The 24,724-nt window shown below is 35.8% G+C and overlaps 2 protein-coding genes and 1 long non-coding RNA gene across 4 annotated transcripts; 2 read left to right on the forward strand and 1 right to left on the reverse strand.

Annotated features, from left to right (window-relative positions):
- The first annotated feature begins 11,408 nt into the window (after positions 1-11,408).
- On the forward strand, positions 11,409-12,101 carry LOC104232607 (uncharacterized). The gene has a single exon (XM_070166221.1). The coding sequence runs from the start codon at positions 11,409-11,411 to the stop codon at positions 12,099-12,101; it is 693 nt and encodes a 230-aa protein (XP_070022322.1).
- A 1,730-nt stretch (positions 12,102-13,831) lies between these two features.
- Positions 13,832-22,353, forward strand: LOC104245925 (nodulation receptor kinase-like). 2 transcript variants are annotated; one of them, XM_070168099.1, is made up of 15 exons: positions 13,832-14,223; positions 15,067-15,586; positions 15,731-16,209; positions 16,315-16,465; positions 16,636-16,707; positions 16,821-16,889; positions 17,081-17,152; positions 17,320-17,498; positions 18,090-18,313; positions 18,846-18,972; positions 19,058-19,126; positions 19,392-19,581; positions 19,895-20,027; positions 20,747-21,117; positions 21,376-22,353. In XM_070168099.1, the coding sequence occupies exons 1-14, from the start codon at positions 14,130-14,132 to the stop codon at positions 21,080-21,082; spliced, it is 2,715 nt and encodes a 904-aa protein (XP_070024200.1). In that variant the 5' UTR covers positions 13,832-14,129; the 3' UTR covers positions 21,083-21,117; positions 21,376-22,353. The 2 variants fall into 2 exon arrangements, with proteins under 2 accessions (XP_070024200.1, XP_070024199.1); XM_070168098.1 differs by lacking the exon at positions 21,376-22,353 and having other exon boundaries at positions 20,747-21,269.
- Positions 16,615-18,910, reverse strand: LOC138886523 (uncharacterized). The gene is made up of 2 exons (XR_011405404.1): positions 18,821-18,910; positions 16,615-16,882 (listed from the first exon to the last, which is right to left on the reverse strand). It is a non-coding gene; the product is annotated as an uncharacterized lncRNA (long non-coding RNA).
- Positions 22,354-24,724: the final 2,371 nt, after the last annotated feature.

Raw genomic sequence — 24,724 nt, forward strand, 5'->3', positions numbered from 1 at the left:
ACCCTTGATAACTTAACCTTTTATGCACTGCCGCTAGGGTTCACGTTTCATCGGGGAACATCTGAAATGATTAGTATGATCTACCTGGGGCGATACTATGCTTTCATAACCATATCTCACAGCATCCCAATATGATTCACCTTGCGTGGATATTTTAATCCTATCCAATTCATGAGATCCCTTTCTTTTCTTCGTCAGATCATTACTAAATCGAAGGCCCAAACGTCATCCTTTATCTATCACAATTACACCCTTATTCTATTACCAGAGTAGCATTTTATCTCTTCCAAATGCTATTAGTCTTAGACTCCTTTGAGTTCATTCAGGCTATAGTGAGCTTTGTATAACTTAGAGAAACCATCTGCTCTTTTTGTTTTCATGGGTTTAATCCTGAGGACATATCCATTTTCGTTACCTCCTCACTCGCTCGTTCTTATCCTTACGCCTATCTTCTAGAACCTTGTCGCTTCACCATACAATAGCTTGCGACCTACACATATCTATTTATATTACTTGCAACCTTTCAACTTGTTTGCATCATAGATTTCCTTATGTCATTTTGGAACATCAAGCGAGGCACAACATCGCCTCTAACTCTTCTTTAGTCTCTTAGTTAGGTTTTTTGATACCTAGACTATAGGCTGGAAGATATTCTACTGACGATGCCGCTATTATTCCTATATACTAAATCCCCGCTCTTTTAGCTTTTTATCCAAAGTATGGACTATTCACGATCTTCTTCCTTTGAGTATCTCGTACGTTGTTCACCTTTACCTTACTTACCTTAAAATCTCGCATCGTATCTGTGAGCACGTGATTTTTGTTTTACACGACAATCACTCCAAAAGAATTAAAAAATAATAACAAATGGTCCTGCTGTACAAATTGGATTTTTACATGGCACTTTGTTAATTATTTATGATTTTTGCCCATTTTTATTAAAACAAAATACAAAAAAAATGTGTGTGTCATGTGCTGTTTGAACCGAAAATCCGGTTATTAAATAAAAAAAATCATAAATATGCATCTTTGTTCCGTGATTGTTGTTTTGTTCGATCTTGCCTGCTTTAAATATTTTGATATATGTGTGCAAATAATTGTATTAAGTGTTTATGAAATTTTATTTTTATTTACTTAGGTTTTGTTTTAAAAATAAAATAAAAAAATATATATAAAAATAATAAAAAAGAGATGCAGAATTGGGTTTAAAAATCGGTTGGGCCTATCTTTATTTTTAATTCAAAGCCCAAACAAACTCAGCCCAAATCCCATGTAAACCCGGTCTAGACCAGTTGGCCTCAGGGGGCGTTCCAAACGACACCGTTTTAATCCAGTCCGATCTGGGCCGTTGATCTCAAATTGATCAACGGCCAAGATCAATTCCCCATAACCCACTGAGGAACCCGACCCGTTTCCACTCGGACCGACCCAAACCCCTTTTGGATGAAACGACACCGTTTCCCCATCAGATGAAAGATCTGGGCCTTCCATCTTGCCTCATCCAACGGCCGAGATCAACCCACCCATCCCATATATAACCTTCCAACCATACCCTACCCCCTATCCAATACCCCAGCTTCCGTCTTCATCTCCTTCCCCACGAAACCCTAGCCGCCCCCTTATCCCTCGCCGTTAATCCCGGCGGCATGAACGCCGATGACCTTCACCTTAACACCCTAAAACCACCTTGACACCCTGAACATGGATCTGTAGTCCGTTTAGTTCGAATCATCCTCTAGGTCCTCGAATCTTCATTTGAAGATTCGAGCAAAACTCGATCTACACCGATCTGCCCTAGATTCATACCAGACAATCACCGGACCCCCCTCGTGACCAAACCATGCTTGGTTTGGTCCGAATCTAACCTTGGAAGCCCAAATCCCAAATCTACCATCCATGAACCCTAAAAACCCCAAGCCTAGTCCGTGCCTGTTTAAGCCAAGAGATTAGGGTCTAATGGACCTTAGTCGAAGTGTTTCTCATCCGAGAAACACTTCGTTTAAAGTCCGTTCAACCTTAAAGAAGGTTTGTTCAAGCACAAGTTGATTTTCTGTTTCTTCTTGCAAAGTTTTTAAGGTAAGTTTGTTTTTCTCCTTGTTATTCAGTACGTGTGTGGTTTCAAGGTCTGTTCATATTTTGTGTAATTTATTTCGAATTTTATCAACTGTGTCCTATCCACCTTGCCTGAACCTTTGTTGTTTGATTGAGTTTCTTCTTCTACTTGTTCTGATAATGTGTATGTATGTATTTGTTGTGCAATTAGTTGAATCTCAAATTTGAACTGATTAACTTATTCCTCGGATACAATTCTGTTTAGTCAATACAATTCGAATCATGTGTCCTATACTGTTAAATGTCTGATTTTGGTTTCGATTGTATGTGTTATAACTAATATAGTCGAGTCGACATGTGTCGTCAATTAGTTTCAGCTGTCTGAACAAAAATAAATCGATTTGCTTCTGTTAAACATTGCCTGAATCAATTAAGAACTAAGTTTAGTTACTTATAGTTGTTAATGTGATTTCAGAAACCTAAGGTTTGGTCTGTAATTGCAATCTGAATTGATGGCATGTGCACTTGTGCACAACATGTGCATAAAGGCCCTTTTTGAATTAAAATAGTTTGACAGCATGTTTGTCAGATTATATTCCTGCTGCCCATGTTTGCTTTTAGTAAATAAAATGGGAAAGAGGACTGTCAGGGAATGTCATGGGAGGGTTTTATTTTTAAGTAATTAAGTGGAAAAAGAAAACAGATCACATGGGAGGTTTGTATACTTAAAGGTTTGAGTGGAAACTGAAAAAGGGAGAGCACATGGGAGGGTGTTTGGGTGATTGATGAACAGGCTGTTAAGGGCAGACTTTAGGCTTATAAAAGGAAGAACTTCCATCAGTTTAAGGGGAGAGACATAAGAGAACAGAGAGAGGATAGATTTGAGAGGAGAGAGCTGAAATACATACATATTAATACACACAGAACATACAGGAGACAGACACAGGGGGGATTTTTGGATAGATACACAGACAGACAGAAAATAGATAGACAGAGGCATATCACAGAAAAAGGGACTGCATTTTCATCTTTGTCTCGATTCTCACTGGTCTGGATTTCCTTGTTCCATATTGTTTTCTTCTGAGTCTTGATTGAGGTTACTGGTTGGGTGGTAGCACTAGTTCACTGCTGGATTTGTTCTGTCTAACTTCTGATTCCACACTACTGGGAAATTGTTTTATTTTTGCCATTTTCCATCGGCTCTAACTGCATCTTGCACTAGGATTTGTTCTATTGGTTACCTGCTGTTACTGCTGCTGCACTTGTTACCATTGTTACTCTGCTGACTCCCCTTTTTTCTTCAATTGTCAAACATTTCCAGGTACACAACTTCTGAAACTATATGTTGTTGAAAGTTTGAAGCAGAAATAAAGAAACAAATGTCTGTTTACTTTATAATACTTGTGTTCAAAGTAGGTTGAATGCTAGTTTAGCCTGTATTTGTTTAACTGCAAAACTGCAAATATTCTGTATAAATTAACATACATCTTAAGTTGAGATGAACAATTAGATAGCATTTGCTTGTTAGATCAGATGTGTTTTAAGGCATACAACCGTTAGTTTTGTTTCAGTTATGACATCACAACATAGAATCATAGCAAGCATATGTATGTGTTTTTGCCTAGATCTCTGAACTATCGAATCTGCTATATTCGGTTCCATTTGACTTCAAGATAAGTGTACCCCAAACTAATTCTCATGCAGCGTTACGTTAACAGGGTGATAATGTACGCCTACCCTTTTTGTTAGATTACTTGTTTCTACATAGTTTCGATATGGGTTTCAATATAGATTCATTGTTTCGGAATGATGCGATGACTTTCGAGGAAAATTAATAGGCATTCTCGAATCCAATTAACAGTAGTTTTTTTTAATAAGTAGCCGATTTCATTCATCAAGCCTAAATAAGTTAATTATAAAGTTCAAACTTTAGGTTTGTTTAATGTAAATTTAGTATGAGTTATTTGTTGCTTGCAATCTCTCTTATCAAATTAACAAAGCTTATTCACTCATAGAATATAGAATGAAAGCAGTTTTTCTTTGTACAAACTCGGTCGCAATTTTCCATTCGCATTAGCCGTAAACTAATAATTAATAAGTTACGTTTTTAGCATGTAATTAATTAAGAGATTTTCTTTTATTTTAGAGACGAACTTAATAGGAAAATATAGTCACTGTAGGTTTATCCTTTTAAATAAAAATGAGACGAGCCTCGACAAACAAAAATGCACAAGCTGCGGGGCCCTCTAAATGTATATATTAAAATACTTAGAATTCGGGACAGGCCGTTTAGCGAATTTTACGGCCTTCCCAAAATAACAATACGCTAGTTGCTTTAGGCGCACCTTTAATAATTTAACCTTCTTAAACACGGGTGCACATTGATGTGACCCAAATCCGAATCTCAACGGAGTCAAAATGTGTCGACGACCACGGGTGCATTGATTGTGACGTGGTTCGAGATGCATTTTCACGACGTTGCAATTCTATAAAAATAAATGATAATAATAAAAGCGGTTTAAACTTAATAAAAGCACATAAGTCACAACATGTATTTAAATCAGATATTTAGCCATTATAACAATTTAAGCGACCGTGCTAGAACCACGGGATTCGAGGGTGCCTAACACCTTCCCTCGGGTCAACAGAATTCCTTACTTAGAATTTCTGGTTCGCAGACTTCATTTGGAAAAGTCGAAAATTTCCTCGATTTGGGATTCAAGATAAACCGGTGACTTGGGACACCAAAAGCCAAACCTTTCCCAAGTGGCGACTCTGAATTAAATAAATAATCTCATTTCGAATATTGTCACTTAAATTGGAAAAACTCCCCTCGCGCATTTGACCCTTCGGGGCCGGGCGCGCCAAAAGGAGGTGTGACAGTATCTTCCATCTCTTTCATGACCTCCCTCCCACCTAGGTGTAATTCATGTCTATAACTTGAAGATCTATTATAATACTTGCACCTCTGGTGCATACACAATCCGGTGAGAGCTTCATACTGACTTCTTATGAGGCTGGTACTCTTCTCACAGGTTTTATCATAAAGACATTATAAAATATGGCTACTGTACTATTTCTTTTGTACCTCTGATATTAAGAGTGATTCTGCAATGTTCTCATTCATGATGTCTTATAATTTTCTGGGTCCAATAATCAGACTCCTAATTTTCTTAGTTGATGTAACTCTTTAGTTTCCTCTTCTTTCTGATCAGCCTTTATGTAGGCTTAAGCTACTCATGATCTGCAGTTCATGGTATTAGTTATTATGTTTAGCCTTTCATAGCCGCTATGGAATATCTATGATATAATCCTGTATCAATTCAATCTATGACCTAGGCTCAATTATTTCTTTAACTTATACCGGAGTCTTCTACGGCTGTATGATTGTTAATATGTATGCTGCATGGATAATACTCCAAAATCTTAAGTGCGCTCATAATGTAGCTACCTCTGGATCATTGATCGAATGATTCCTTTCGTTCTTCTCAGTTTTCTTTAAGCATAAGCTATTACCTTTCCTGGTCTTTCTTCCCCTTTGTTGCGTGCATACTTAGTTTATCTTAGCTCTCACGCATGCCGGAATTTTCGTACAACTCATATGATCTTCGAATATTACTTTTTATTTTACTTCCCGTTCACTAGCCATTGTAGATTCCTTTTTGTTATGGAGGACGTACAATGTTGTTGTGAAACTGTTGTTACAAAACCATTTCCTCTTTAGGTCACTGTGCTTAGGTTGAAGCCTTCTTCCTCATTTCCTCAGCTAATCTTTCATTGTAGTACTTAGGGAGGACCCTCTGACTCTTGTAAGGATGTGAGCTTATTACATTGTATACCCAATAAAAAATTTGATGTCCTTCCTTACCTAAAATTATCCGTAGTTACTTATCCCACGCCCTTGTTCTTGTAGGGTTGCTTCTGAATTGATATTTTGACTGTCTCCCAGTAGCACTCTCTTTTGTTCCCATAATACTCATACGGTACCTTTAACAACCCTAACTCTTATCTGAATATTTCTTAAGTATTACAATGACATTACTACGAGGCTGAATTTACTATATTAGGTTTTACTATGTTTATCTTGCACGATCTGATGACTCGTTTGTAACCCCCTATTTAGCCATAACTAGGCTCTTCCTTAATCAACTACCAACTACTCATTGGCCCATTCTCATATCAATGTTCCGCATAACCTTCTTGGGTTATTTACTTTGTTTTAACTTACCTCTCGCACTAGCTCCTTATTTATCAATAACATTTCGGGAAAGAACCCTTACTTCCTCTCCTTGACGTCATGTTTGCACAATGTTCTAGAATCATACCATATATGTAGGCTTTGGATAATTGCAATCTCATCCCTTTTTTTTTGCATTCTTCCTCTAACATTTCATAATTATTAGAATCACTTAATTCTGGCTTAATGCCACAACATTTCATATTCTCCCCTTTAGGAGAGTACTAAGAATTAGAGTTATGATGACCTACCTGCAGATGTTTTACCTCTTCATCTTTGGTATTATTTCATATCATCGATGACCCTTACTTGCCTTGCGGTAATCCTTCTGTACCAAGGATAACAAAATTTCTTACTCACAAGGGTGACACTTAGTATAACTGGAACATATAGTTCCTTAAGCTGAACTTTGCTCACATTGCTTGCTTTAGGGAAGCGTCTTCCTGAATAAGAATTATCTAAATTTCTCATAATGCTGACTATTATCAATCACTCAGTCCCTAATTCAAGTTTAGTTTATCTTGTTCACCAATCCATACTGGTTCTATTACTCTGGGGTCTAACTTTTCCTTTTAGTAATCGCATTAGAGTTGCGAACTTATTTCTCGAAATGAGGACATGACTGCATGCCCTATACTCTTTTGTTGTCCTAAGGCCTGTCACCTCTCGTTTCTTCCTTCACTTGACTATAGATTCTGTAATACTTTCATATTTTGATCTATCGTTATCATCCATGTATCATATTTTACTCATAATGCTTCATTAACTCTTTTCTTATTTCCCACTAACATTTATGCCTATAATTTTATTATGAAAATTCGAACAAGACATTCTTTTGCTTTTAGCTCCCTTTTGCTCCATCCGGTGGCTCTTCGGGTTGCTTAACATTCTTGCTCTACTAGAGATGCGAGCCATACTAAGGTAATATTTATCCCTTCAAGGCTTCCAGTGTCTATCTTTATAATACTCATATCTAGCTGTACTATTTTGGCGTGCGCCATCTGGGTGTATCACAAGGAGATCTATTAGTACATCTGTAATATCCTTCGGAAATGTCAACTAACGCAGCAATCAATTCACCATTTTGGGTTACTCTAACCCCAGTCGGATCTTGATATCCCATCCTTATCTTAATCTACACTTATTAGCTCCCAATAGGGTATAACTGAGATGGGTATGGCCAATTATACATACCTCTGTTACTATTGAGGGTAACTCACAATGCTTATATTTTTCTACTGAAATTGTAATACTGATAATTTTCATTAACTGGTGCCTCATACCCTTCTTCACCTTGCTCCTTTTACTTGCTGAAACTTGTGTCTCCCCCCTTATTCCTTTTTACTGTAAGAGTGGATAGGCATTCTTGCCTTAGGGATCCTTATCAAGAAGCTTACACATCTTAGTATACACATAATTTGCTGAATACCTTATATTCATACATCATAAGCATGATGCAAAAATTGAGTTCCTCTGACTCAACTCTTCCACAGCTATATCTCTTACCAACCGTCTTTCTAGATGTAGGTATCGTCGTACTATAACTAAGATAGAGTTTAGGAAATTGAGTTCTTACAACTGAGCTCTACCACACGATCTAGAGTAGGAAGAAAGAGTGACAGTCCTAAATGCCTCATAGCCTCCTACTTATAAGTATGGTGCACCACACCCATAAACAAGACTCTACTAGACACGGCTTGTTGATTCCCTAGGATAGAACTGCTCTGATATAACTTTTTCCACGACCCAAACCGATGGACCGCGATGGGCACCCGGTACCTTACTCAATCGAGTACCAACATAACATATCTTTTCATGTCATACTATCATAGATAACTGAGCCGGAAGGCTTCCGTGAGATAAGTAAAATACAACATATGATACCAACTTATACATAAGACAATGCGGGCCTATAAGACCAAAATAACCACTTTTATACTAGACTTAGGATGACCATGCCATATAATCTTTTACGTACACAACATCTGTCTACAAGACTCTAAGAATATATGATTTTCATAAAGGTCGGGATAGAGTCCCGCCATATCAAATAATACACATCTAAATCATACTAACCAAACAAGCAACTCCGAAGCAAATGGAGCGCACCAACATCTTACGCTGAGTTGATAGCCTACTTGAAGGCTCTCGACCTGTCTATCAGGACCTAGGGGCATGGAACACAGCGTCCACAAGCAAAAGGAACGTCAGTACGAATAGTGTACCGAGTATGTAGGGAACGAAAATCATTAAATAATAGACATGAAAGAAACATGGAGTAAAAGACTCGACATGTAAGTGTGAGCAACTTTATGAATCTTTTAATATTTAAAATATCATGCATATGCGTATAAAAGTCATACCATGCATGGGTATATGCGTTCATAACATCATCAAGCCTCTGAGGGCATCCTATCATATCATCTCTGCCACTATGGGCAAATCATCAACGTATACCAGCTGATCAGGTGGTGGTGCGTATATAACGACATAATCTTTCCCATATCCCATAGAAATATATATACGCGTATATAACGCCATCTGGTCATGGGTCAATGTGCATGTATAAATGCATGAATTGCATATGAAATACATTAATAAAATCTCTCGGTACGTCATAAGACCATTATGCTTCTGATTAATATCATGAAATAAACTTTACCAACTTACGTATTTTTTAGACCCATGAACAGATGATAGAATAATATGACACAGGGGGAATCAAGAACATAAGCATCTCTAGTATTTCTGAATAGAGTCATTTATGAAAATTGCGCATTTGCTCGTTTTGTTTGTGTCGTATAAATCATGCTAAAAGAATTAAGAGATAGCCTTAACATACCTAAAATATGGAAAATCCGTATGATATTCCTGGAAAAGGTTGCACCATACTCAATTAGAATCGTAAAAGCTCATGTTGCTAATGTGCTAAAAATTCTCGTTGGAATTATTTGATGTAGGAATTGGTTGAAGAATCATGTTGCTACTGTTTTGTAGGAATTTAAATTGTAAGAATTGCTAACGTTCTGTTTATGAAGTGTTGTATTCAAAAAATGAAGTGTTGTTAAGTTCTGATATGAAGTCCTTTGTATTCAAATTACTTTTACAAGTCTTAGTTATTTAAAATGTGAGAATGAGGTGTCTTTTAATTATTAATTAGGTTGCCACCTAATCCAAAAATGACTAAGAGTCATTTGTTTGAAAAGTGGCTTGCTGCCACGTTTGGGGAGGGGGGTTTCATCTTATCTTATGATTTATTAATTAATTACGTAATATCTCGCTATCCGATAATTGACCAATTACCCACATAATTAAGAATTATCTCAAATTACCTAAAATACTAATTATTTTTAATATATTTTATACATTATATTATCACGGTCATATGGTACCTTGTATGATACTAGTCCATAAATATCGGGTATTATAGCTCGGACCGTAATGTCAAACTTCGACGAAACTCATTTTCTTTGATTTGCTTACCTTCTCACCTTCACGAATTTACTCATTACTTGTTTGAAATAGCATAAAATGCTTATAATCTTAAAATAATTTCATTCCCGAGCTTACGTCGATTAACTTATGACGAAACTTTAACGTACAAAAAATGCGGGATGTAACATCTCATTTCCGAGCTTTCATCAATTTACTTATGACATACTTTCACATACGAAAACATGGGGTGTAACAAATCATCATGCAATAGTTAAGTGAATATAATTTATATAGAAGATCATATATTTATTAGTTTGGTGTAAATAGTGACTATGACAAACTTGCCCAATTTCTTGATTGCTCACTCGCATCTAGTCTCTTCTTTTTATTGACCCTTCTGCTTCCTTAACGACGTTGTTGTGTACTTAACAACTATAATAATGTACTACACTAACAGCTTCCTTTCCTAATCTTTGGTTCTCCACCCAGAATGAAATGTTGACGAGGTGAACAACTAACATGAGGACGATAGGATAAGCTTTGGTTTCATAAAATAAACAATCGACGTGAGATAGAATAGTGACGAGCTGCATATTAAAAAAAGGTAAAGGTAAACAATGTCAATTACATATATCCTAAACCGACAAACAGTGAATCAGTGATGCCCCGAATATACGAGTATTATGCTGTGCAAATAATTAATGATATGGATGTTTTGCAAACTTGGACATTTGTCCAGATTCCACTTTCCAGAACTAGAAAGCTATTTATTAAACGGATGTCACCAATCAATAGTCAGTATAGCCGCTTTGACATTTAAAAACTTTTTTTAATACAGCAGTACTAAAATTTTCTGTATTTGTGCAATTTCATATGAGCATGTCCGTTGTAACATCGCTTACAACATTCAAATTAAATTATATGTCGGCATTTGACAAATTAATGAAAATATCGGACCATTGATTAGACTCCTTTTTTTTTTCAATCTAATCTGTTACTAAAGAATAGTTAATTCAGTTCGTTGTTTTTCATTTCAAATTTTATTGCGTGAATAAAGCTACTTTACAAAAAATTGAATTATAGTCGCAAGAAAAAGAAGCGTGTAATCAGGTGAAATCCCTTAAACGAATAGTTCAAAGTCATAAAAGCACTGGAGGAATCCCTTCAACCTTTTGGATTTGTTATCTCAAAGAAATGTACGTGTTTGGATTTCCGTGTAACACTGGCAAAAACCGAAATCTTAATTAGTTAGCATACTATATATGATTAATTTACCTCATAACATGGACGAAATCTTATTTTCGGTGTTAATTATATGTACTAAATTTTTAATAATTTCTTAATCACATTTTGGATTAATAAACCAGACATCAGATGAGATAAAACCAATGTAATGTGGGCCAAGATTGTAATGCAAATAAATTTGTACTTCAGTTTGAACTAATCGCATATTTTAGATTAGAGATTGTAAAATGTTCCATAATACGGTTTCTATATATTACTTACTTAACAGTCCAGTAATTATCAAAACTGTATTATAATCGATCCTTCGAATACATTTTCCCAACTGAACGAACTACCGTATCTCTTTTTACCTATGTGTCCATCTGGCGACGTTTGATCACTCTCCTTCACCAAACGTTACTCTCTCATCCAATGAGATCCAAATGCATGCAGAAAAACAATGGATAGGTACGTCCAAAACTTCCTCAACAAGCTATCTTTAGCTTTCCTCATTATAGCCAGCCTTCTCCTTTTCCTTCTTTTCATTAAAACCCCTGAAACCTGCGTTAATCCCAATCTCACAAAACCTAAGCCCCACCACCGTTTCCCCAAATCCACCTGCCATTTCTCCCACCGATCTAAAACCTCCATAAAGAAACACAACCGTCGTCTATGGTCCACAAAAGCCTGGATCCAAACAGTTCAATCATTTAAAGACCAATTCCAGACTCTACAGGCGAAGAATCTCTTCTCTAAACATTCACGGGCCCTTGTGGTCTCCGCCGGGCCGGGTCATGCGGTTATGGCCCTAAAAGAAATGGGCCTTCACGACGTTACAGGAGCTGAGCTCGTGGACTCGCCGCCGCTTGTCAGCCGCGCGGATCCGCATAATCTGCCATTTTTTGATAATGCATTTGATCTCGGGTTTAGTGTGTATTTGGATCGGGCATTGTTTCCGGATAGATATGTTAGGGAAATGGAGAGAGCGGTGAGAGTTGGCGGCGCGTGTGTAGTGGCTGTGGAAGAGTGTGGCGGCGAAGTGGTGGAGGAAGTGGTGAAATTGTTCCGAAAGTCTAAGGTGCTGGGGGTAAGGAATGTGACAATGGGTGGAGAAAAAAGGACTAGAATCGTCATGAGAGTTACAAGTGACTGAATTGGAGGGGGGGGGGGCAAAAACCTATTAAAACTACAATAAATAGTAGATACGAACACATAACTTTAAAAATATAATGGGTTCAACGCCAAAAATAATAAATGTAGAACCCACGAAGCTAAAATTCTGGATCCGCCTCTTGGAGTATGCAGTTGATATGCTTATCCTTCCTAGTAAATTTTTTCTTCGCAATTCGGTTGAAATTGATTCTTTTTGGTGAAATATCAACTGCATGTTGGATTATCTTGCATAAGATGGTATATTCATCTACTTGTATTTTGTTACTCTTCATAAAAATGAGCATGGACGAGGGACTTTCTAATGAGCATAGACTAGGGACTTTCTCCAGGTAGATCAGAGAGTTTTAACTTAGTGATACTTTGTAAGTGTAGACTTAATATAAATGTATACTTTTGAAAAGAAAAAAAAACTAGTCCGAGGTGAAGATAAGTGCGATGTTTGTATTGCTGGTGATAGGTAGGACTACACTGGATATGTAATTGTTTGTTGTAATGATAGTCCGCAATGAACATTCAGATTATATGTTTATATTACTAGTAGGGTTATTTCTTCTGCTTTTTTCAGTAGGGCTTGGACTACGATTTTTTATATGTGAACCCGAACCCTAATTAAATTAGTACAGCCTCTAGAGAATTGTGAAGTTTCGTTGACCGGGTGAGTTCTGAATATTAACGAAGAACAAAAAGTCAGGAACATCTCTATCTTCCCATCTGTAATATGCAAAGAACATACTGTATGAATTACTAATCGCCAACTCACCACAATTGTCTTGCATAGTTGAATGGAAGTGGCTCGATATTGTATTGACTGGTGGCTGATTATCATCTTATTGATGGAATCGGTAAATGGTACGGAGTAATGCCTGGTGTACGGATGACTTGGTAACAACTAATGAACATTTTGGCTACATTATCTGCCACTTTATGATAAGAAATAATGGTAAAACTTAACAGTCACTCCACCTTAGTTATAACTTATAAGACTTGTGTAGTTGATCTCTAACTGGACATTCACGTTCGACTTTATTGGAAGATAACGAGAAAAGCCAAAATAGTCATTGAAATATATGTCCCCTTTTAATAAGCATTAAGAAACGAATTGAAATTAAAAAAAAAGAAAAAAAGAAAATGACATTTTATAATCATTCTCGAAATAATAGCCGAAAATTTTATATTTTTGTATGTTTTATACAAAAAATAAATAAATTTTATACATTTTTACGACTACCGAATGTAAATAATTTCGACCGCGACGTAAAAGTGATTTTTGCCTTAAAAGATTCCTCTCCTCCCTGCAAAAAGAATTGGGTGGGGAGAGGGAGTGTTTGGTTATTTACAATGTTTAATTTCCTTTTCACCTTTGATAAAATAAGCAGGAAAGCTACAAACTTAATAGAAGCAATTCCAGACCAAGTTGAAAATTTTGCCTATCATTTGACTAGGGCCGAAAGGTACTCTTGGATAGCAAAATATGAGTGGGAAAAAGAGTAAAATAAGAGAAGGCTCATTACCTTGAGGTTTCGCTGCTGGTAAGTGACAAAAGGAGAGACGAATTAGAAAAGATGATTGATGAATGGTTGTTCCGCCCCATTATTATATTACCTATTTGTGCTATCATTAAACAAATGATTGTCCCACCAGACCAGAACAACGACCATAACTATTAGTTTAGTCATAATTTCATAAGCAACATAATATAAGTGACGATATCTTAGGAGTATTAATTTTTGGTTTAGTTTTTTATCTAACCTCCCTAGCAATGCTTCAAGAATAGCAACCATTGAAAATCAAAACAGACATCCAGTTTGCTTTCTGCACAAAACCTTTCTTGCTCTCTGGTAACTTGTTTTTGGTCGGCAGGCAGCTTTTAGTCAGTTCTTCAAACTAAAAGTACAAAATTTATGAGTGAAAAATTGAATTCTGTAGATAACCCGATTTATACGAGATAGGCAAGGTTAGAGTTTGAGTTGGATGACCTAATGGAGAAATTTTCTTTCTTGAGAAGAGGATGATGGAAGTGGTGAATTGCTGGAATACAAGGTTGGTGAAATGTGGTATCATCTGTCTGCTCCTGTTTGTTCAATCTGCCTTTGCACAAGAAGGTTAGTCTGAATAATCATTCTTGATGATCTCCTTAGTTTGAAAAGGAGTATGTAAATGTTATTGCTGTGATATCACTAAGACAATTGCTCCTTTCTCTTTTTTGAGTAATATTGATCATTATCCTGTTAATTTCTATAATGTTTCTGAATTATTTGAGGCGATCAGTTTTATCTTCATTCCTGTTTTACACAATTAATGCCAAAATACGCCTGAACTACTCCAGTTAGCAAATAACACGAGTGTTTTATATTTGTATCGAACTATCATTTAAGTTGCGTTTGACTAAGCCCGCAGTAAACATATGAAAGCCCAAACAAGAAATAACTTTCTTTTTCAGATGTAGTGACTTCACTGAATGCAATCCCAAAAATAAACTAAACCATTCACCACATAAAGACTCTGACAAAGCTGGATCGGCTGATCAATTACCTCAACTATCATTTAAGCTGTTTTTGACTGCTCGAAAAATAGAGCGAGTGCTGCAAAACTTCAGGGCTATAAACCTACTGAAACTGAATAATTAAGCAGATTGGAATTGATCAAGGAACACATGGTGTAAGCAGATTGAGCAAAATAAACTTACCTGCCTTACAAAACACCAAAAGATCAAACACTAGGCACATACGGATTATTACAAGAGCAAGCAGTATCTGGCTATTTGTAGTATATATATATATATATATATATATATATATATATATATATATATATATATATATATATATATATATATATATATATGATGTTTAGGCTGATGACAAACAATCTCGTCATAATATGCAGATGTCTTATTTTTCTTCTACTTAAATCTAACTTCTAGATTTCAATGCGATTTTGAGCAGGATTTCTAAGCATACAGTGTTGTGCTCCTGCAAACTTTACTGAGCCAAGTACCAACTTAAGTTGGATTTCAGATGAAACTTGGTTCCCTGAAAACCAAAGTTGCATTATAAGGCCAGTGCACAAGAATACACCCTATGAACGAGCTCGATTTTTTAGCTCAGATATTGGTCATAAATGGTGTTACAACTTGCCAACCAGGATTGATCAAGACTATCTAGTAAGAGGTACATTTCTTTCTGGCAATCAAGTGAAGGCTCTCCCACACAGTTCTTTTGTTGTTTTGATTGGTGTCACACCATTAGCCACAGTGAAGTCATCATCTGATGAACTTAGGGTTGAGGGAATTTTTCGAGCTACTAAAAACTATACCAACTTCTGCCAATTGAACAAGAAAGGAAAATCTTACATTTCTAAGATTGAACTCAGACCAATAAATCCAGATTATCTGAAGAGGGAGCCTTCAGAAGTACTCAAACTTGTACATAGAGTAGATTCTGGAAACAAGGGTGCCGAAATCAGGTACTTTTTCGTCCTATCACGGATCTATTGTTGTATTGGCAACAGAGTATATTTTTCATGGTAATAAACACTTTTTCGTTTTAAAACAAAATAACAAACATATACAGAATCAGGAAGTGATAATATGAATACTTGCCAACTCAGGTACCCATATGACCAGTATGATAGAATTTGGAGACCAGCGTCAAATCTAGATTCAGAAGTTACTCGCATCCAGCCATCCATTGTTAAGCAGGCCAATGCAGAAACACACCGTTTATTACCTCCTTCGTTGGTGTTACAAACAGCCCTGACACATCCGGAGAGGTTGGAATTCCTGCATGAAGACCTTGACACTGAATACCATGCCTACTATCTCGTCCTGTACTTTTTTGAGCCCAATGACTCAGTTCAAGCTGGAGAAAGGGTGTTTCATGTATACATCAACAATGAAAAGAGACTCAAGGTTGATATACTGGCTAGTGGTTCCAGATACCTGGATGTAGTTCTGAAGTTCAGAGCAAACAGGGCGGTTAATCTGACTATGATCAAGGCCTCAAATTTATTGCAACTGGGACCAATTTGTAATGCTTATGAGATTTTAAAGACTATGCCTCGAGTTAAAGAAACAGCCATGGAAGAAGGTAATTTTAGTCCAAGAATGTAGTAGTAGCCGAATAAATGCATATGCAGAATTGTAGAAGAACATTTCAGAGACTACATTTATCATTTCTCTCTATATGTTTCAGTTGACATAATGGTGAATGTGAAGATGGAATTATTGCAACACAATCAAAACAATGAAATATTAAAAAGTTGGTTAGGAGACCCTTGTCTTCCTCTTCCATGGCACGGTCTAACTTGTGATCGAGTTAATGGTACTTCAGTCATCAGTCAGATGTAAGTTTTCCTCTCTATTAGAGATTCAAGGTAGTTAGGTTTATCTGAACATTATCAAGTATTATCTGTATCGTTTTCTCGACCTTATTTATACGTAGCATTGTCTGCATATTCGAGATGGATGGAGTACACTTCTAGTTGTTTAATCCTTTTCCTACTCCCTACCACAGGAATCTCTCCATGGGTAGCTTTAGTGGACCAAGTCCTCGGAGCATCCAAAAACTGATGCACCTAAGAAAACTGTATGTCCAAGTCGTTGTTATCAAGACAACTATTTCATCTGATTGATTGTCTTTTAATGTAATTTGCAGTTTGCTATAGTTTTACTAAGCAATCAAGTTATTTGCAAAGGCAGGGATATCAGCAATGATGGCTCCAGTGACACAATCAAACTCTTTCCATCATCCTCCACATTTTCTGCAAGGTAAATGTTCTATGTTGGACTCCACATAACATAATCGCGAAACATGAAGAAGTTAAATGATATCATACAGAGAATAAGCTCTGAAGGATTATCAAAGCAGTAGAAAAAGTTATAAAAAACCTATCATGCTTCATGTGTTTCAATGAAAAATATGATGTGACACCAATATCTTCTTTTCCTTGTCCCTTCAGAAACTCCGGCAGGAGACGTCACCTCAGCAACAAGCTTTCTAAAAGCATCAAGGAATCTAATAGCACCGCAGAGTATGAGAACTTTGCCTCGTCTTTAGGAAAAAATGAATTTTCTATGTTTTTTTCCTGTTCATTTTTTCCCCGGGGGTAGGGGAAGGAGCAAAAGGATAGGAGGAGCAGGTAGCTGACAAAAAAAGGTGAAATGAGCCTAATTTCCCTTTTTCCTTTTTGTATTTCAGCAAGGGTATGGCTAATGGTAAACAAAATACAAGTTCAGCGCATAAATTTGTGATAGGTGCAGCTGTAGGTGCATCTCTCCTAGCGATCCTCGCAATTATTATCTCTATGGTTTGCCTCTACAAAAGACGAGTAATGGCAGGGCCAAAATTTAGTATGAGAAGTTACTCAGTGACAAGGAGTAAGTACACTCTCAGCACACCAGAAATAATCCTGCATGCCTAATGCATGATATATAAATTTCTGAATGCCACAAGACTTATCATATTCTTTAGGCACCTATTTTCGACCATGACAACCCATTCTTCTTTCTATTTTTTGTACTAAATAATGAGACGCCATGCACTAGTTGATTTGATCCTCTTGAAGGATAATCTAGAGTTTACATCAGCTTACTCATAAAAAAAAAATTAAACTTTGGCCTCCACTTAAATAGGTTGTTTAGCCTACAACTTTGTTTTGCACATAGACATCATTTGAGAAATTATATTATCAATTCATGGTTCTACACATCATTGAGAAAGTATAGACAACAGAGTGAAAAGATATGTAATCTAGAAAGTCATCAAAAGTTCTTCTTCATCTTCTTGCAATAAGCTTAAGATCAGATTATAGAATCATAAAACTTTCATGATAAAACAGAAACTGTAACTTTATCATCCCTGCAAAGGAGCTTTTCAGACAAGAATTAAGCAATTTGAAAGAGTTAATATTCTGTAAGATCTAGTACTTTTAATGAGGGAATATGCTCAAACTTTTCTATCAAATACAGATGCAGTCTATTCAGTACCAAGCACAGATACCACCTTGAAGTCAATATCTATCAGGAATTTCACATTGGAATACATAGAAGCTGTTACACAGAACTACAAAACTTTGATAGGTGAAGGTGGCTTTGGATCTGTTTACCGTGGTACCTTGACCGATGGTGAAGAAGTGGCTGTAAAGGTCCGGTCAGCCACTTCAACTCAGGGAACTCGAGAATTCAATAATGAGGTATCAGTCTAGAGCATTTTTAAACCAATTTCCTCCTAACTTTGACATCTGCATTAAACCAATAAAACAGATGCTAACTAAAATGTGAAGAAAGCGTCACCACAATGTCGGAGCATCAACCTTCTATCTTCTATTATTGTTCACATAGGGAATCAAACTAAACTACATGCTCAACAAAGTAATACTTTGTCTCACAAATCCCATGATTCTCTTCATAATTACTCCCTGCGAACATTGCTAACCTCTGAAATATTCTGAATAATGTACTGGACACGAAACAGCAATATTAAGCAAAAGTTAACCAATTATTTCAAGCTTTTGTAGCCATGCCCTTAACTTGATGTTCTCACATGTCTACAAAATGATAATTATAGATTTGTAGATTTATCACTTCCTCTTCCTGATTTGGCTTGCGGTCTTCAGGAGACATCTTCTACAATAAGTGCATCTTATCCATGTAAATGTAGTTAAGCCATACATAACAAATAACACAGCTTGCAAACTAACCTCGTACTATCAATTTGTATTACAGCTGACCCTTCTCTCAGCTATTACGCATGAGAACCTGGTCCCTCTTCTTGGCTACTGCTGCGAGAATGACCAACAAATTCTGGTTTATCCCTTTATGTCAAATGGCTCCCTACAAGATCGGTTATATGGTACTTCACATAAAAACAAATTCCTAGTTCCTCTTTCACATAAGAACCAGCACTAACTTTTTGCTTTTTCGCTCATCGTGCTTAGGAGCAGCAGCAAAAAGGAAGACTCTAGACTGGCCAGCCAGACTTTCCATTGCTTTAGGTGCAGCAAGAGGCAAGTAACGCAAGGCTCTGCTATTGATACAGCTCTTCTGTGAAATAAACAATATCTATGTACTCAAGCACGCATTAAATAAAAGAAAACTTGTTTACCTCAGAGAAATAGCTGCAAGGCATATCCCGAATCTAATACAGCATAACAATCAATCATTCCTGAGGACTTATCATATTATCACAAGGCACATATGTAACAGAAAATACCAATTCTTTGTTTTCAATATGTTATATCCTCTTCCCCTGAACCCTTTGAACATCTTCAGGTTTGTTGTATCTTCACACTTTCTCGGAGCGTTGTCTGATCCATAGGGATGTTAAATCAAGTAACATACTCCTGGATCAAAGCATGTGTGCCAAGGTTGCTGATTTTGGATTTTCAAAATATGCATCTCAAGAAGGGGATAGTGGTACTTCCTTAGAAGTAAGGGGAACAGCTGGGTACTTGGACCCAGAGTAAGTATAATCTCTTCTAGGTTGAATTGTCATTAGGAAATTAGAACAGGAGAATTATTTCTAAGACAGAGACTAATGCATGGCTCTGCAACCTTAATATGGATTATTCAAGATGATTGTTATTTGAATCATCGCCAAGAGAATCTAATGGGAGTTTCTCGATTCTTAATAAATGCATAAACAAAGAACCCAAGGTATCAGTATATCTGTTGAATAATTCACCTTTGTTATGAATTCACCATAACACAAAATGTTTCAAAAATATTTTGGGGAAATCCAGCTCATGGCCTCTTCATGAATTCCTTTTGCATAGGTACTACTCAACCCAACATCTATCAGCAAAAAGTGATGTCTTCAGCTTTGGAGTTGTCCTACTTGAAATCCTAACAAGTCGAGAGCCTCTCAACATAAACAGGCCAAGAAATGAGTGGAGCTTGGTTGAATGGGTAAGAGTCAACTTAGCAAGCTTTTCTTTAACTGAGATTCTCCAGATACAACTCGCTACTATTACTAAATCCTATAAAAACATGAACGCCAAGATGAGAAAAGTTCTCCTAACATTTTTTTTTCTTAAAGAACTAAATGGTCACCTAGACACTAGGCAGAGAGCAACCAACATATGGAAAATGGTGAATCCAATAACCGACTTAAACTAAGAGTCGGAACAAAAACCTGTACCCCCCAAAGCAGGAAGCCCATTTTCAAGCTTTAATATGACCTCCACATCATGTAGAAGCAACCTTCTGTCAAAACTATACTCCCCTCTCTTGAAACACAAAATTGGATTATATTAAAGTCAGTTCACACTCAATCAAGGAAATTTCATGTGACCTGAAGATTCACGAACCAGAACTGTACAATCTCATCCTATTAATTATATTGCAGCAAACTGCAGTGCAATGAAAAAGACCGAAAAGCTAATGCAGATGTATGAATAGCCTAGCCTCAACTACACCTGTCATGTGTGGGGAAGCTCAACTTTTCTTTTAAACACATAAAGAGCACCTTAAGTATTTAACTTTTTAATTATTATCATTGACGTAGTAATTTGGAGCTACTCCAATGATAAACTTATGTTGATTGCTTAACTACTTAGCCCTATATATACTTAATTGGTTTGCATATTTAAATTTACTTATATGCAAGTATCCACTTTGACGTACAGGCAAAACCTCTAATAAGAAACTCAAGAGTTGAAGAAATTGTGGATCCAACACTCAAGGGAGGGTATCATGGTGAGGCACTGTGGAGAGTGGTAGAGGTGGCCTTGGCATGCACAGAGACATACTCCACTTACCGACCATGTATGGCGGACATCATAAGAGAGCTTGAGGATGCATTGATAATAGAAAACAATGCATCAGAATACTTGAAGTCCCTGGACAGCTTTGGAGGATCAAATCGTTTCTCTATAGAAAGGTCCATTGTCCTACCACCTATTAAATCTCAAATAGAATCATCAAGTCTCCTCTCAAACCCAGCTCCTCCACAACCAAGATAATTATTCTAGTGGATTGGATAAACTGACTGCAATAGGTAACATATTTCTCTGAAAAGTTCCTAGAGAAATTTTTGCAAATTACTCCTCAAATTCCATTAACTTAAAATGTCATTATTTGTACATTTGGCAGAAGATTTTATAATGTAATAGATCTTCCTAATAAATGCCCTTTAGTTGGAATTGTCAATTTACACTTTTCTTCCACTCTGAGCATGGCTTAAAACAGCCTGAAAACAAGCATATATTGTACTTGCATATAAAGAAGTTTATAATTATTTCTTTTACCAATATAGGGAGGAAACAACTTTTCAACAGCAGAAGCGGAACAATTGTTAAGAAATGCAAGATCAAGAGTTAGAAACACTCTAAACTTGACGAACCATCAAAAGCAATTACCATGGCTGCTTTTTAGTCTGATAATTGATAGAAACGGAAGACCTTTCCACGTTAAGGCAGAAGTAAATATGTTTACCAGTGTATGACAAAGAAAACACATGAGATAAAACATATTCAAACAAAGAGTTGCTCAGCCCCATCATTTGAGCTGGTTTAGATCCTGGAAGATACAAACAAAGTTAAGAAATTAGAGGATGAAGGACCAAATTTTTGCATGTCAGGAAAAAGGTCCAGCTAAACTAAGAAATTAGAAGCTTGTATGGAACAGGTATATATATATATATACATATACATATACATATACATATAAACTCTAGCACCCAATGTCCTTCTTCATCAATAAACTGAGATCCAGATAATAATTCTTGTGTGTAAGTTTTTCTCATTTACATCCTGGTAGAGTGGTAAAATGAAAACAATTACTACTGGAAAGAGATGCAGAGTATTGTAAGAAATAAGCAGCAAACACTAGGATTAAAATGAAAAAACAAAAAAGAATACGAGAAGCAAGACCGCATTTTATGTTTTATATAAGCTGAATAAGAGAAGCTGAAACGAAGGGAAAAGTTCAGGACCAGCAGATTAAGGTTGTCTACAAATTACAATCATATAATAAAGGCTAGGAGATTCAGATCCTTAAGTAGAATAAATAGCAACCTTTGTTTTAACCACATTGATTTTATTTATTTATTAAGACACGTCGAATTCCTATTTCCACCAGTTTGCTAAAGGATTTGCATTGAACTAAACCGGGAGTAGCTGAGAATGAAGTAGAATCGGAGTGCAAATCAGACATTGAACAGAGCTAGGACTTCAAAGCAGTTCCAAACAAAACTCCAATGTATTAAAGCTTCTCATTCAGCGGTACCTATAATATACTTCTCGTCGTGGCCTCTGTACTCTGTAGAACGAAAATGGCGACAAAAAAAAAAGAGGAGATGTATAAAATAGAAAGAAAAAAAGGAGGGAGAGAGAAAATACCGAATTGGAGAAGATGTAAGATATGTTGTTCCCATTTCACAGGAGCAACAGAGGACTCACTACACGATTCACTCTGAGCTGACAGTCTGTGAAGCTGACTCGCCTTGTTGACTCGCTCCTCTTTTTGCTATTTTTCTTGTTCAAGATATTTGGTCGGAAAAAAAAATACTTTGAGCAGAAGCATAAACAGATTTTGAGAAGCAAGAAAAGTAACTGTCTTTTGAGAAAAATATACTTAAAATTACTTTTTAAAAGCGGCCAAATACTATTTAAAAAAAAAATTCAAATCAATTAGTCAAACACAAAGTGTTTCTCACCAAAAATACCTTTTTAAAAAACACTTTTCATAATAAGTTAATCTTAGAAGTTTGGCCAAACAGGCTATAAGATATTTCTCGACGATAACAAATAATAGAATGAACAATAAATTCAACTCTTAAATTCTAGATGATCTTTAACATGTTAATCTAACATTAATAAAAAAAAAAGTTAAGGAAACAAAGAAAATTTCCATGTAAGAAAGAAGAAAAAAAAAAAAGGAAAACTTTGCGTTGTGTAATCATTAAATATCGAGAATAAAAAGAAGACAATTGAACTATGTATGTCAAAGCTAATCCCAACCGTATATACATAAACTTAGCCCTGCAATAAACTTGTTTTAACCAGCAATTTTCTGTTAATATTAAAGACAATCAGCCCAACCTTTCTATCATTTTATTGACTCGTAGTAGATTTGTGGAAAGAAAACTAATAAGTAATAGTTAATGTCAATATTGTGGCCACCTAATTTTTGCCCCATGCCTAAAATATTCTTAAATAGTTTTAATTGCCTTTATGAAATTTTCGGAATTTTCTCATACTTAATAGCATTTCAAATCATGAAAATAACGAAAATATGTTATATTTTTATTCTTTGCATTTTAAATCTAATTACATTTTTAGTTGCATTTTTAAAACACCAAAATCACAAAAAAATAATAATAATACATTGATCATTTTCTTTGCATGTTTAAATTGATTAGTTTAAATTGATTAGTTTAAATTGATTCACAATTTTTAGTGGCTTAATAACGCAAAATAGGAGTAATTAGGAGTTCAATTAATGGCTAAAAGAGTAGTCGAAACATTAGCAGAAGGCTTTTCGAAAACCATTGTTCAGCAGTTTTCTTTAAGCAAATGTCAAGAAAAAAAGTAGTTCCCTTTTTTTGGAATTCAACCACAAATATTTTGAGTTCTACGTTTAGATTTTCGGGGACATTTTGTTGGGTATCCCTCAGAGTGTTGCTGCATTTGCTGTTAATCATTGTTGCGATCGATTGTTTAATAGAAGACATATTTCTTCATTGCTGATTTTTCTGCGACTAGATACTTTTCTTTACCATGTAATTTACCATGTGATACTAAAATGTGTTCTTAAATGCTAAAGGCATGAAGTTATGAGTTTATTTATTATTTTTAGCACTTCTTGATTATATTATTTTACCATGTCGAATCAGTTATCTCTTTGTGTAAGCATACTAGTTTAGCTTATCTTGTAATTGTAAAGCTTTGAAGTTGTAGTAATAATTCTAGCTTTTCGTTCATATTCATGCATTCTTTTATTTTTAATATGATTTATTCCTATGAGAAATTCGTTGAAATGTGCTAAGTTTTCGAATTTGTATTTAAGAGTCAATCTCTAGATGTTTGAATATCTAAAACTGCTCGAGCTTCACAAGTCTAGATGGAAAAATGGTGTTACTTGTTTTATTTTGCTTTCAGCTTTTCTTATTTTTTTTTCTTCTTTGTCTTTTCTTGTTATTATAAAATTTCTGCATCTAGTTGAATATTTGTCTTTACATGTGGTAGTATGAGTTCCAGAATTCCATGAATACATTCTAGTCTCTTTTTAATGTTAAATTCAATTTTGATTTCTTTAGTTTAGTTTAAAAGGGGTATTTTGCTAGTTAAGCTCAGATCTTGTGGGAAATTATTTTATTATCTTAAAAAATCGTTTTCTCCAAGATATTAAATCAGTTTAGGCCTAAGTCAATTTAGTAATGAGTTTGTTGGAATTAATTCTCAACTAGGTGAATGGCTTTGGGCTGTGTGGCTACCAAACGATAAAAAGATTTGAGCCAAAGAATTTAGCTCACAAATCAATAAGTTAGCCCAACTTTCTATAACTCAAGGTCTTGCAATAATCTCAAACTTAGGAGTTGAACAAATAATGAACACCGTTACAGTGCTTTAGGCGCGCTTTTAATTAATCTATCGTGATTATGT

Source organism: Nicotiana sylvestris, chromosome 2 (genome assembly GCF_000393655.2).
Source record: "Nicotiana sylvestris chromosome 2, ASM39365v2, whole genome shotgun sequence".
Classification (NCBI taxonomy): Eukaryota; Viridiplantae; Streptophyta; class Magnoliopsida; order Solanales; family Solanaceae; genus Nicotiana; species Nicotiana sylvestris.